This window comes from Diadema antillarum, unplaced genomic scaffold (assembly GCF_040938485.1).
Source record: "Diadema antillarum isolate AM-2024a unplaced genomic scaffold, OU_Dant_1.0 scf00000139, whole genome shotgun sequence".
Taxonomy (NCBI): domain Eukaryota; kingdom Metazoa; phylum Echinodermata; class Echinoidea; order Diadematoida; family Diadematidae; genus Diadema; species Diadema antillarum.
Genome location: NW_027271028.1, coordinates 992,701 through 1,008,182, shown reverse-complemented (window position 1 = coordinate 1,008,182; position 15,482 = coordinate 992,701). Strand labels below are relative to the sequence as shown.

At 38.7% G+C, this 15,482-nt stretch overlaps 1 protein-coding gene across 1 annotated transcript in view; it reads right to left on the bottom strand.

Annotated features, from left to right (window-relative positions):
- The window catches only part of LOC139721125 (presequence protease, mitochondrial-like), a 31,511-nt gene extending 19,185 nt beyond the window's left edge, over positions 1–12,326 (bottom strand). Inside the window, exons 1-11 of the mRNA XM_071632455.1 lie at positions 12,277–12,326; positions 11,045–11,174; positions 9,510–9,616; positions 8,885–9,036; positions 8,079–8,193; positions 6,406–6,502; positions 5,338–5,498; positions 3,737–3,863; positions 3,120–3,208; positions 1,886–2,014; positions 305–418 (exon numbers count right to left, since the gene is read on the bottom strand). Of these exons, the coding sequence (XP_071488556.1) occupies positions 305–418; positions 1,886–2,014; positions 3,120–3,208; positions 3,737–3,863; positions 5,338–5,498; positions 6,406–6,502; positions 8,079–8,193; positions 8,885–9,036; positions 9,510–9,616; positions 11,045–11,174; positions 12,277–12,326 (1,271 nt within the window). The remainder of the gene's footprint in view (positions 1–304; positions 419–1,885; positions 2,015–3,119; positions 3,209–3,736; positions 3,864–5,337; positions 5,499–6,405; positions 6,503–8,078; positions 8,194–8,884; positions 9,037–9,509; positions 9,617–11,044; positions 11,175–12,276) is intronic.
- Positions 12,327–15,482: the final 3,156 nt, after the last annotated feature.

Sequence of the window (15,482 nt, the reverse complement as noted above, 5' to 3'; positions counted from 1 at the left end):
AAGCTACTTTGAACAAATTAAATTCATCATGAATACAAACCAAATATACTATTATGCATGTAATAAAAGTTGAAATGTATGCACTGCAATTTTTTTTTTTAAATGCTTCTCCATTAAAAAAAAAAAGCAGGTATAGACATTCATTGCTTGCTTGTACTACTGGTGAAATGTGGCAAATTTTTGCGCTGAATAACCTTACAAACTGATTGCTTAGATATGGAGATATACTGAATTTTGTGTAAGTGTACAGCATTCATGTTGGCAAGATTGTGTCATAATTCAAACTCAAGAACATAAAACTCACTCAATGACCTCCTGGAAGGTTTTCTCAATGATCTGCTTGACTTGGTCAGTGTCCTCCTCCGAGATACCACGAAGCCCAACACTAAATGTGCAGTCTTTGGTATGGTTGCTGAATCTGAGGAGGTGAGCAATGGATTCAAACAGGCATCACTATACCAGCATACCATACAACTCTCCACAGTCACTGCCTAGTGGTACTCAGCAGCAGAGTGACTAGCTTACTACAGCTTTGTAGGAAACTTCATCTAAGAAATGCAGCTGAAACTTGTCTACACCTACAGTACAAGTGGTTGTTTGAAGGGGAGGGCCATTAGCTATTAACACAAATTATGTCTATATAATCTTGTATTGTTTACCAGGTAATCTGCAACTGCATAGAGCCTACTTGGAAAATTCCTAATGGTTGCAAATATCATAATTTTGAAGAAACTGTGAAGTGCTGCAAATTGATAGGCCTATAGAGCACTGAGGTTTGGGTCAGTTTAGTATTGGTCGAGATAAGGATTCAGCTTTCAACTTTTTATGAGATACATAGAACCACTTTATGAAATGTTAGAGCATACGATTTTAAGAGGAATGCAAAGTTTACTTAATGAAAATGAGTTTTGAAATGGCTTAGATATCCAAAAACAAAGTAAAACAAAACAATCCTAATAAAAGGTGGGTCCCACCTTGTATTAAGATTGCTTTGTTTTTGATATCTCAGCTATTTCAAAACCAATTTTCATCAACTAAACTTTGCATTCCTCTAAAATTATATGCTCTTTCACATTCCATAAGAGGTTTCTCATTATCTTGAAAAATAATCATCAAAAAATGTTAAAAACCTGAAGTCCCATCTCGACCAAAACTACACCAACCTTTTAACATATTGAACATTTAGTGTACAATTTTTTCACGATATCATTATAGCAGAACTTGCTGCAGCACACTGCAGCATGCTATGCATAGGAGTCTAGTTGCACATGACGCATGTTTAGTAGCATGCATGTGGCTTGATGAGGGTGTTGTTTACATGATGATGGGGGTATGATCCACACCAACTGTTTTTATACTAAATTATGCTGCAGACACAAACTCTGTACGTGGATGAAAGAAGAAAAGATGAGACTGTGAAAGAGAGAAAAAATTCTTGTTGACAAATCATATATCTATGTTCCGCTGCATAAAACTATACTATCAGACACAAGTCAAATGGAAAAACAGCTTGTCAGTTCCTTTTTTTCTTTTCTTTTTTTGCAATTAGACCTACAAAATTGCACTCCCACACATCCACTGCATTTTTCTGTGATTTACAAATTAGTGCCCTGTTGATACGATTTGTCCAAAGCACATTCTGTACATTAATGAATGCAAGGTCTGCATTCATGCAAACAGGGTCCCAGCATGAATTACCGATTATCCTTTGGAGTTGGTCATCAAGAAGATACAGCATTCAAACATAATAATTTTTATGATTAATATTAATGGGGAAAGTTTGTTTAATGATATGGCGATGTTGAATAAGGTAAGTTTTATTGAAGCTTATCAAAAATCACTAAGCTCAAATAAAAACCTGACACAAATTGTTGGGTGAACCCACCCCACAACTGGTGCATAGTCGGATCCAATATTGGCTTCTACCAGAGAGCGGTAGAAAGGTGAGGTTGGTCCGTCAACCAGCAGAGAACCCAATAGCTGACATGTAAAGACTTCTTCAGCATCAGTTATGCTGTAGAATAATAAATATAGGACAAATTTGAACAACACCATTCATGAAAGTATATCAAAACACTATACAGTTCAAGATATTAAGAATTAACACTAAATTAATATTAACAATTAGTTAACAAGAGACACAAACACAAAACTCAAATACAAGTTCAAATCATTCAAGCATAGCACAATCAGCAATACTACCATTCAAATAGGCCATTCTTAAAATTCTTTTAGAATGTGTAAAGAAGAGTCCTGAATATGTGTAAAGAAAGAAAACCATACTGAACACAGAAAAAAAAAATATGATCAAAACTTCTGTTTTCTGGTTCATCAGAAATTGATCCACTTTATTTAAAACAGAGTCTAGTCTATAGCTCAACGTAATAGAATCATACAACAATTAAATGCTTCAATTTTCAATTACCTCAATTCTCTCCTACATGCCTACTATGATCCGCAGACTGTAATCTCGATCCCTACCTGTATGTCCTACAACATACACATTTACTTGGCTTAGGATACACTGTATGTCACTGTTACTATTACAATGTTGTCACGATGAAATCATGATGTAAATCTAAAAGGTTAAAATGTCAGGCAGATACAAGGGGTGACTGAAAAGTTTTGAGCCTAACATGGAAAGGGTTAGGATACAAAGACCAAAATTTAATATTGTCAATGAAATCCTTACAATCCTTAATTACATCTTGACCCTACCAATCAACTTCTTGGTTATAGTATGGTAGACTATTACCTGTTCCTCCAGAAGGAAGGTACATTGTACTATCAATGGGCAAGACTACTCTTCTGAAGACTAAGTCTTCTGAAGACTAAGTCTTCTCAAGACTAAGTCTTCTCAAGACTAAATCTTCTGAAGCTCCTACGGCCAAAAAATGAGAAGAGAGGCACAGAATGACCACCGAATTGGTCTTGTTTCTATCACAGTGGCATGGAGACACTCCATCACCACTACAGGAAGTGTGTGGACTCACAGGGGGACGATGAAGGCAGTAAAGTACTTCTGCCTCTTACCATCTCTTTGGAGGCTCAAAACTTTCAGTAACCCTAAAGGCTTGTACATTGTGCATTACTATGTGAATTCTTCAAGTATGACATACCTTCCCATCATGTAGCTTGCACTCAGTACTGTCTGCTTGCTGGGGTCGGGGGTCATGGGGTCAGGAGGGCAAAATACTGTGTGCTCTCGCTGTGAAACAGAAACATTATTCTCACTGTCATCATAATTTAAGACATTTTACGAAACAGTCCATTACACAACAGCAAAGATATGGGGAAATATTGGTTTGGTTTTTTTTTTTTAATCAAGAGTCTATGTTCTACACGATGTCCAGAGAAAATACCTAATCATCAGAACATTTATATTCTACATCATAAGGTTTCTTGTACATTTGTATGGATGAAAACAAAGCCAGGGCCCATATACCATAACATAGAAACTAGTACAGTTGTAATACTATTCAGTGCAATTTGACTGTGCAGGTAATTTTTAGACCAAAGAATAATTGAAATTCGCAGCCTCCATGGTCTGAATTTGATCATTTCATATCAATAGTTGTTCACACTTTTCTCACCCATGTAAATCGTTAGTATACTTAAACCAATCACACACTGAAGCTAAGTGACATTGCAGGGTACACTAAACAAGTTCATGGAGTAAATTGAGGTATATACACGTTTGTACCACAAGATGGTAAACTAAGAATTTAAAACTCACTGGACTGGTCCATCTCACTTCATCTGGTACCATGGTGTTGGGATCTATGCTGCCAAAGTGAGATAGTGCCTTCTCCTCTATCAACTCTAGGTGGCGCTCTACTGGCAAGTCACCATATGTATAAAACCTGTAATTCAGGGTAGTATCAAGTAGAAACCGAAAGGAATCATCTACAAAGTAAGTTACTCCTTTGTCAAACTGAGCTAGTGACCAGGAAGATAAAACTCTGCTTAAAACATAGCATACAAAAAAAAAACACACATAATAAGATTCCATCCACAAAAGAAAAGGGGGTTACATCAGGATGAATATCTCCTCCAAACAATGGCTCCTAAATAACTGCACACCACAGACTGACATACAATAACTCCTTCAGGTTGAGACATATGACTAACTATATCCCTCATGTAAAGTTTCTTGCCATAGGATTACACAGAGCACGAACATGGTGTAGTTTCACTATCTAGCTACGAGCAGCTGGATGCGGTGCAATTGGTTACTAGCCAGCGTGATATAGTACTTTTGGGAATCCACGATCTGCGCCCAATCGTGATCGTGTGATCGATATCTACATTTCTCACTTAAGAATGTACGCAGTGGGCGCAGTAGCGATACTTTTGAGCGACAGTCCTGTGGCTTGTAGCCAGCTAGCACTAGCAGCTAGCGTGGTACATGCGCGACGGCATTGCAGAAATCTGTGATGCGATGGCGTGTGTGTGTGTAACGTTAGTGTGATCAATGCAGTTCAGCTCAATTGACAAAGTGACTGCTTCAAGTAACGGAGGAATGATCACAGGAGGACACCATATCAGGTACGAATTAGGAATAAACTAAAACCGATTTTGAAGATGATCTGAAAACGAAGCCGCTTTAGGCCTACTTCTAACGTAGTCCTGGACCCCCTCGATCTTTCAAAGTTTTGCACGCTGTAGTGTAGCACGTGTGTAGGAATCAACAACGTTGTAATACTCAGTGGCCTACGTATAGCGCAGCGGTGTCGTTCGCTACGCGCTGCACGCACTGCTGCTGCACTGCTACGGCCTAACGTTAGATTTAACGTTCAGAAAACCTGCACATTTTTCTAAAAGGGAACCGTCATCACTCTAGTAAAATGCTCGAGAGGGAAATAAAAAAAATATCGACTGCTTTCTTTCAGGCCATGGTAAAACTATTCGACCTCAGTGATTTCTCAACAGTGCCATGTCCCTCCACTTTGTCTCGGGACATAGCACTGCTGAGAAATCACCTCGGTGCAAATAGTTTATTACCATCTCCCTCTGCAGCAGTCGATATTTGTATACTATCCTCCCTTGATGAGCTAGAGCAAACCAGAATATGATCCTGATTACAACATCATCTCTTATGTACACAGTAATAGAAAACCTACAAAACTACAAATTGACTTCGCAATACAATACTGTAACAGTGTGCAAAAACCTATTAGCTTTTAGTCTTCTGGATTACGTACTACAAACCATTGGTAACAGTGTTACAGCACTAAGGACTTCATCGCTGTCCTTTTTAATAAAAGCTCTGCAAGCATTCCCCCCCCCCCCCCCATTACATTACTGCATGCCAGGATAAACACATATGACATTTACCTTGAATTGCTTGGATGATAGTGTGTAGCATGAAACTGTTTGAGTTGATCCCATGTTAGATCAGGTATTTGAAGTGGATCCCCACCACTATTGTGTGAGTACGTGTGAGATGGAAGGAGAGCTGATTGAGCACAGCGAGCATACAGCTGGTCAGGACTGGACTGTGGGATAGAAGATAATAAATGACATTGCTCTTGAAACACAGAGATAATCACGGGTCACATGACTTGCTTGGACTTTAGAACACAGACACTAACAAATTTTAAAATGCAACTTCATTTGAGCAGTGTGTCAATATATTGAATAAATGTCATTTTGTCAACTTTGACTGGATTTGTGAGCAACTATTTGGCTAGTGCATACGTTGTATCATGAAAATATGGGTTAATTGACATACCTTAGAATTACCAACTTGAGCAAAAATCGACCAATTTGCATGTCTTTCTGAGCGAACCCTATTTGCATACGGCGAATGCATGCCACAGACCTCTACTGGTGGTCAGAGATGCATGCGAACACACTGGACACCGCAAGACAGAGGATGTGGGGAGCGGTCGACTAGAAGCCGTTAAAATTAGGGTTCATGTGTCATGAATAATAGCAGACCTCAAAAGGCCCTCGTGCTGTCACACTTGGGTGGTCTCGCTTCGCTCACCCATTTATAGCCATCATACAGCCAGAGGGCCTTGACAAAAGACTAGGGAATTAACGGAAGATCCAATGCTATCTTAAACCGTTGAGGACGAGTCCACAGTATACTTGGGCAAGTGTCAATGGAAAATTATGCATGTTGTAGCAAAATCAGTCCGTCCTCAACGGGTTAAAGGCACTGTCATGTCATTGGAATACACCAGTGATCTGAAAACACTGTCAAGTCGCTGGAAGACACCAGTGAAGGTTTGAAGTTCTTGTCATTTTTATTAACTTACGTGACCTCATATTACCTGTACAGTAATCCAAAGACATTTCAGCTCCTTGTAGCATCAATCCTCAAGCTATCTACACCACCACCATTACTTTTGAGCTTTTAAACATATGAGGCAGTCAGAACAGTTCTACTCTTCTCACCATAGCTCCTTTCATCTCATTGAAGACAACACCTTTGTAGATGATTGGAGACGATGAATCTTGTGTGACTTCATGCTCTAACCTCCAGCCTTCCTGCCTGAAATCAGGTTGGAAAAACCCATCTTGATTAGTTATCATTTGATGATGGAACATGTGGCAATACCTTTCACTGGTACTTTTATTAGAAGAACAAACTTTAGGCCCTTGAAATACTGAACATACTTGCATGGTCATTATCAAGGCACCTATCAAAAAAGGTACAAAATGTGACTTAATAACACACTATCAGACGAAAAAAAAAGTTATAAATAGTTGCCATGGTGCTATCCCAAGGCTCAGCTGCCATGCACCATCAATGGAGGTAAAGACCATGACCAACACAATACACCCATACTCAATTGCAGCAGAACACTTAATCCTAAACGGTGTCACTGTTTTTTACAGATCCAATTATGAATTCATAACACATTTCACAGCAATAAAGTTTCAAGAGTGAGAATTATGCACAGGGTTCATGTTTATGTAGAGGCAGGCAGCATTTGTTCCTCAGAATTCCTCTTTCACCTGTCTCCTTGACTTCACCTCACAAACATTTAGCATGAGTCATGGTCACACAATGTACCTTCAATACTGTCAGAGCTCTTATTTTCATGCAGATATTTTTTATGCGAATAAGGTCATAAGACATTTTTTGTGAGACATTGTTTTCGCAATTTGACATCCAGGTTATTGTAAGTGCACAAATGCCTGCCCCGTCACAATATTTTTGTGTGTTGTTAAATTTGTGGTCCAACAGTGATTCTCATGAAAACTAAACCCCATTGTTGTAAAAATAACAGCTTCTGCAGCACAATACAATCATCCATGTTTTCTTCAAGCTCTCAAAATTTCCACAAACAAACCAAATCTGGACCAGTCTATCAGGATCTAGTGAGGTCAGTATGTTTATATCACTAATCTACACACATTCAGAGAAGCTGCACTATCAAACTCCCCTCAGATCTATGTAGTCTTCTGTAAACCCTGTTTGCTGTATGGATTTACAATGTAAGTATGTTATTCACATACGTGTTAAATACGTGTTACTGTTAAATTGCATCCTGGTATTACTTCCTAGGGAGTGAATTTGGGACTAATGTACATGTAACAAGTAAAAGGAAAAGGTTATGCACTGTAGTCACAATGCGCTTGTATATGGGGGCATGCATACCTGTGTAAATACAGTAAGTGCATAAATTTCAGGACAGCTCCTGACCCAATGCCTGTATCTCCATGGTCCATACAAGTATATGGTCGTTATATAATTCTATACGCACATTTGACCTTGACAACAAGTTTGTGTGTGTGGCTTTTTTGTTTGTTTGTTTGTTTGCTTTTTTTTATCCACTGATCCCAACACATGGTATCACCAAAATCCACCAAAGCATGTACTCGACAAATAATTCATACAAGGAAGAAAGGTGGGATGCATTTTCCACAACCCGGACAGTCATCATTACCCTTTGTTGGCATTGTCTTCATATTATTCACTGAACTCTCTCTTTCTCCATTGGATCTAATTCTGCACACACATGTAATCAGCTCTTCTAGTTTGTTGTAGTTCAAAACATTGTTGTTGTTGTTGTTTTCCTTGGAAATCAGTCTGAATGAAGAGCCTCAAAGAGTAGACTTACATGAAATCCAGTTGTCTCAATCTAGGGAAGAACACAGCATCAAGGTAGACTGAAAGCAGATTCTCAAAATCTGTGGCATTCTGGGTTGAGAATGGATACATGGTGTAGTCACTAGCTGTGGATATGATCATCAGAAAGAAATAATTATTATTGGTTGAATATTGCTAAATATTGCTTAAATTCCAACAGACATTCAACATGTACAAACCTATGAGTTATTAATATTTTCATGCATCTCACTGTTTGTTTGGGGTTTTTGTGCAAGCCAATGACTTGGTAATAAATAACTCACACAAAGGTTCAGAATTCTGAACTTTATTCACTACATCACAGTATTGTATTTCGAACAATTATGAGTTCATTCTCACATCACAACAGCAAAAACAGAACAAAATCAGCATACAGGCATGACAAGAAGAAATCCAACATTAGGGCATCAAGAATGTGGAATCAGATAGGAGTCATATTCTCTGTACATGTAGGGTATTTATAACAGTGATATCTGAGAACACTACAGGTGATCTGCTATTAAAGGGAAACTATGTTAATACTTGCATTTCCTCAAAAGTATTCATCGCTTCCACACCAAACTCATTTCTGTTTTCACTTATTTAAAATGACAAGAAAATGTCATATTCTCATGAAGCAAATTCACAAATATAAATCCTAAACTTACCTCCGAAGGTTCAGTGAAATTGGACATATGTTACAACAAATGACTTTTGGTAACTATAGCTCTCTATGATACATCCTGAAAAATGTCTAGAAAGAGCTGAGTATTGTTAAAAAGTGACATGGTGAATTACCTGTCCAAGCATTCATGAAAGTTGAGAGAGATCTGTTGAGCATCTTGAAGAATGGATCTCTGACAGGGAATCTCTGAGAACCACAGAGGACTGTGTGCTCCAAGATGTGTGAAACTCCACTACTGTCCATGGGTGTGGTCCGAAATCCAACACTACATCAATGACAAACACATCTTCAGATAGATCTGGTATTACCGAAAGAAGACAACTATGCTGATATTGTACTGTGCTTTTCATGCTCCTAGTCAGGTAGATTCAATTGTAAGTATTCATGTAGATGAATCTGTCCCAGTTTTCTTTTGTGAATGGCATGAAAGGGAAAGCAATGTATGGATGAAATTGCTAAGAGGCATTACTCACAAATTTCTTCTGTTTGTTGCATAATTTCATACATGCATCATATTAACATTATTTGATTATGGCAATTATCTTTCTACTACAAAGCTATAACAGGCATTTATTGGAGGCATTAAGTTATGGCACAATTATAGTACCACCACTAATAATGTCTGCACATTTCAAACACTGCAATTTTTTCATCCAGGGTAGTTAAACAATGCAAAATTCCATGCATCAGGGTATATGTTGTATCATATCCTGATATGGGGGGGGGGGGGAGCCTTACCTGAAGACATTGTTGGTGTCTTCTCTAGCGACGTGAAGATACTGTGCACCAGTCTTGTCATGAGTCAGTTGCAATGCAGTCAAGTACAGCTCAGGAATAGGAACTACCTGGTAGACCACAGAATGGTTACATGAACAATTTATATTCAAAAGCATATTGAATGTCTTGCTTCATTTAGATTTATAAACAATATGTTGGGTGGATCTTTGGAATTTTGTAAGTTATCAATCCTAAAGTAGCAAGGATATTTGTAGCTGTTTTCAATGTAAATATTTTGGGGGAGGTAACAAAAAGAAAAGTACTTCATTATTCAGCTGTACACAACTCTTGTAAAATTACATATTAAAACTACTCTACACTAAATCTGGAAATGATGTTTGGCAACTGCTGGTCATTTCACTATCACTCTGATTGATAGTAAAATCTCTGCATGGTTTGCACAAATTCCACTCCCATCAAAACATGAAAATGTAAAATGCATTCTAAGCACAGCATGGTTCTATGATGTTACCCTACTTTAAATATTGTAGATTCAGGTAGCTCATTATTGACCTACACTCTGGCAAATACACAGCCTGAGATTTTTGCTTCCTTCATAAACAAAAAGAAATATGTTGCAAACAGTAGAACTTAGGGAAAATGAAATTTGCCATGCAGCCTTTATAAAAATCTACATGTAAATGAATCTGTATGAAAGTGTGAAACATTTTTTCTTTATAACTTTAAACTTACTACTTCATACTCCATACAGCTGTTGAGGACAACTTCATTATGGACTACATGGGATTGAATGCAACAATATGCAAAAGGGATGCACGTAATTGGAAAAAAAAAATTGTGATGTATAATTTGAATGATTCCATAAACTGCATACCATTTCCTATCTCTTGCAAAAAAAAAAAATTAAAGTATACTAAACACACACACACACACACACACACACACACACACACACACACAAATATGTCAATGAGAACAAAAGAGTGATGGCAATTATTGACCCTTTGAAGACTATTTCCAAGTACATGTATACTCGGGCAGGTGTTTATTTCATAGCAAAATTAACTCATCCTCAACTGGTTAAAATATCAGTGATGGTATCCATTGCCCCTTATACAATTTATCACTCATTATGTAAAACCCAATATCTATCATTAATTATTTGGTAAGGAAAAATTACAAGTGTGCAAAGATTTAAATACAAGAAAATCAAGTGCTGCCTAAAACATGTATCCCAGACCATCAAAACTTCCTACATATCACTCTATTATAATATGAAACATTCAGTGTGCACATCATTCTTATTGTCTGCACCATTTCAATTCAAGCTTCTATTGTTCTGTTGACTTCCTATATTATTTATCACAATTTACCAGACTTTAACCAGTCGTAATTAATGACAAATGACATTTAATGAAATTTAATGAAAAATTATTTTACAATAATGGTGCCACAATTCATTGTTTAACATTATTAAGTTTTCATTCCATTTCAGGATGCTGTGAAAGCTTACTTCAGACATACTTGTAGCTTACCTTCTGAACTGAGAATCCATGAATTCTGTCCCCTGGTTGATATCCCGACACTCGCTCATGAGCTCTGCTTCCTGCAATGTAGCCTCTAGTTGATATGGTTGGCAATGCATGTGACAATTTCCCAAATGACCTGAAATCAGTTACATTACAAAATTTGACTTTCAGTGCATAAAATGCTATTTGTTAGCCCCTGAAATAAAAACAAAGCAAAACAAAACAAAAAATGCCAGATGCTTAACGTTTCAGAGCTGAACTTTTTGTAATTAAGCTATTAATATCAAATGTTGAATTTTGATAGCAAAAAGAGAGAGAAAAAAAGCGTAAACATTACTTCACAATATCATCATTTTGTTTTAAATGCCATACTGTGTAGATACAAACCGCTCATTAACATCTAGATCATAACTGCATTCTACAAAATTGTTAATAAAGATAATTCCAAAAAATCTACTTTGTTTTCTGAAAAGTAGAGTCTACACATTGTTTTTAAGTTTGACTTGTCACTCAGTTTCTGGCATACAAGCATTTCCACAGTAAAAGGGCACTTTTCAGTGATGTCTCTTTATTTTCTGTTTCCAATGTGCAATACACATACAATCTGAATCTGATCTTCTAGAACACCTTAATGAGAGATATGCTGCCCCTGCCCCGAAATTGCTTCAAACAAGCAATTAGAATTTATGCCAAAATCAAACAATTTTGGGTGAACGTGTGGAACGCTGGACAGAAATTGATGTACTAACATATAATAAAGGTCAAATTATGAATGCTCATCAAATGCTCATTGAAACTTTGTTTTTCAATTGAATGGCTTAATTTTGACGAGAGAAGATAATGACAGCTGTAAAAAGTCTAATGAACATTGCGTTTTATACCATTTCTATTTTATCTTTAAAGGGGCGAACGAGCGTAACATGGACAGAAAGCTCGACAGAACAAAATCATTGAAGGAATTGATAGAGGGCGCTGTAGGGTGAGGACGTGTTCTGGCGAAGCTCTGCAAAAACCAAGCTAAAATCGGCGAAAATCAGCGGTCATCAGCCGACATCGACGGAAATCAAACCAACCAGGAGTCACGCAAGTACCTAACATTAAGTCGTAGTAGATATTGTTTGTTGTGGCAAGGGTGTGGGGCCCCAATAACCCAAGATTTTATGTGAGATACAACTTGTCATACTGAGTGAATGTACCACACATAGCATGTGTTAAGAAGGTACATGGCTGCCACATACGCTGGTACACATACAGCAGCCAGCAAAATGTCAATGGCCAGTATGAGCATGGATGAACGAGTGACTGATGTGAGCAAACAAAAACTACCAGATGAAAGAATGTCACTGAAATTCACATTGAGACAGTATGATGGAGGACTTATACCACATGAAGATAGCAGAAGTGTAAAATCAAAACAAAATATGCATGAATGTCATGATGAAGAGCACATGCAGTCTGACAGTTACCAATATGGAGAAATTGAAAACAAGGTGGATGATCATGATGATGAAGAGTCTGTAACATGTGGCAAGTGTGACCAAGTTATTGACTGCAAGCCAGGTCAGAGTAGTCCAGATGCAGTTGTATGTGATATATGTTTGTCATACTACCACCAGTCCTGTGGGGGCCTCTCCGACGATCTGTTTGCAATGAATACTGAATAAATATGGCATGCAAGGCTCACATGATATACCATGGCATTGCAAGACATGTAAAAGGTATGCCAAAGCACTACTTGGAGAAATGGTTGATCTGCGTAAACGACATAATAACCTCGAAGCTGAAGTCAAACAGATCAAAGACAGACTGAGAGTTATCGAAACAAACAGCAGAGATGCTACCCCTGCCGCCGAAAGACAAGACTTGCACAGAACAGTCAGAGAAGTTTTGGAACAAGAAAAAAGACAGCTCAACGTTGTTGTAAGCAACCTACTGTACCTGAAGTCACGAACACCAGCACCCCACGTACAACATTGAAAGCAGTGAAGGACCTGTTTCAAGCCAAGCTCAAGGTGAATCCAAACGACATTGATAAAGCTGATAAAATCCCAACCGATAAAGGAAATTTTGTGAAAGTCCAGATGAAAACCAAAGCGGCAAAGAAACAGGCGCTATTCAACGCCAAGAACCTACATGATGACCCGGTGTACAAAGACATCTACAATTGTACCTCAAACCAGACCTCACCTATGAACAGAGAAGGAGAGATGCAGACCTGCGGCAAGAACTGAGGCATCGCAAAGAGCAAGGGGAAAAAAACTTGAAAATTGTGAGGGGGAAAATAGTCAAGACCAGACCTCCCCCCTTGCTAGAGAAATAACTACCACTACATCCCCCATTGGCACAATGCACGATGTAAATACAGCACCAATGCACCAGTCACATGTGTTTATGCAACAGCCAGAACGTGAGGGGACAAGTAGCCTTACTGCACAGTTTCAGGATGGAAACTTTTTTAGTCTCAGTGGCCAAGGAACTGGAATGGAAAATCACCAACCAGCGGACCGCAGTAAAGATGTACAAGTAAGATGGGCTCAGAATGACGGTTCTAAAGCATTTAGAGATAGCAACAACCAATCAGCAACACTGCCAACTAAGTCATGGAAGGAGAATTACTCAAGTAAAAGCAAAAAACTCAAGTGTGCATTCACCAATGCACAAAGTCTAGTCAACAAAATAGATGATTTACAGTGCTACGTCGATGAAGAGGCGCCAGATGTAATAGGTATAGTTGAGACATGGCTCAACAGCGATGTAAGTAACGCTGAAGTACACATCCCAGGATACCAAGTTACTCGCCGTGACAGAACCAGCAAGGCTCATGGAGGTGTAATTATGTACACAAGAGACAATATAGAGGTACACCCACGTGATTGTGATCCAGTACTGGCTGAATACGAAGATGCATTATGGTGTGACATCTCGTGTCAAGGAATTGAACTCAACCTCCTACTAGGTATTGTCTACAGAAGCCCCAACAACACAGATGATCAAAATGACTGCCTAAACAGAATACTCCTGAAGCTAGGCGATGAGAAAAAGGATGTCATGATTATTGGTGATCTCAACTACAGAGAAATCAATTGGGAAACCACACAAGCCAGGTCTGGTAGAGCAGAAGCCTTTCTCGATGTTATACAGGACAACTTGTGGACACAACATGTGACAGAACCCACGAGAGAAGATTCTCTACTTGACCTGGTCATCACCTCTAACCCCGACGTGATTGACGAAGTGTTAGTACAGGCGCACTTGGGATCCAGTGACCACTGTATGTTGAGATGGGACCTGAATTACCTAATTGTGCCTGAGGAATCAGTGCCAAAGAGAGATTATAAGAAAGCCAACTTCGACAAAATCAAAGCCAATCTATCCAAGAAGAAATGGAATGAGGAATTCAGAGACTGCACAGCCGAACAAGCATGGACATCCTTAAGAGAGGAAATTCAACTCCTCATACAGAGGAACGTACCTATTAAGCAGGAAAACAAGAGGAAAAAGAAAGCGATCTGGCTAACAAGAAGAGCTCAGAAAGCTGTGTGCCGCAAACAGAGAGCTTGGAGAAAGTACAAACAGGCTAAAACTACTAAGAGCAAAGAACACTACAGGAAGTGCCAAAAGGAAGCCAAATATGAAGTGAGGAAAGCCAAACGTGACTTTGAAAGGAAACTTGCCGAAAACATAAAAGAGGACTCCAAAAGTTTTTATGCCTATGTGAGATCAAAACAAAAGGTAAAAGATTCCATTGGCCCTCTGAAAAACAAATCAGGCGACACTATCCCACCAGGACAGGAAACCGCCAACACCCTCAACAAGTTCTTTGCATCAGTGTTTACTGTGGAAAGAGATGAAACACCTGAGCCTGAACAAATATACAAGGGACCTGATAATGACAGACTAGTAGACCTGGAGGTTACAGAGGAGGATGTAAAGAGAAGATTACAGGAGCTTGACCCATCAAAATCTGCGGGACCAGATGGTATTCACCCTTACATACTGAAATCTCTAGCAGACGAACTGAGTGAACCGATTGCCTGGATCTGCAACAAGTCCCTCGAAGAAGGAGTAGTCCCTGAAGACTGGAGGGTTGCCCACATCATACCCATCTTCAAAAAGGGATCAAGGTCAGATCCAGGAAACTACAGACCCATAAGTCTTACCTCTGTAATTGGCAAAGTCTTGGAAAGCATTATCAAAGATCGTATCACACAACATCTAGAACAGCAAAATCTGATCCACAGGTCACAACATGGGTTCAGGAAACGAAAATCTTGCCTAACAAATCTTCTCGAACACCTCGAAGTCCTAACCAGGCTCATTGATGATGGAATCCCAGTAGATGTGGTGTACTTAGACCTAGCCAAAGCGTTCGACACTGTACCCCACAACAGACTAATTGCCAAGATCAAAGCTCACGGGATCGATGGAAAGGTGCTCGCCTGGA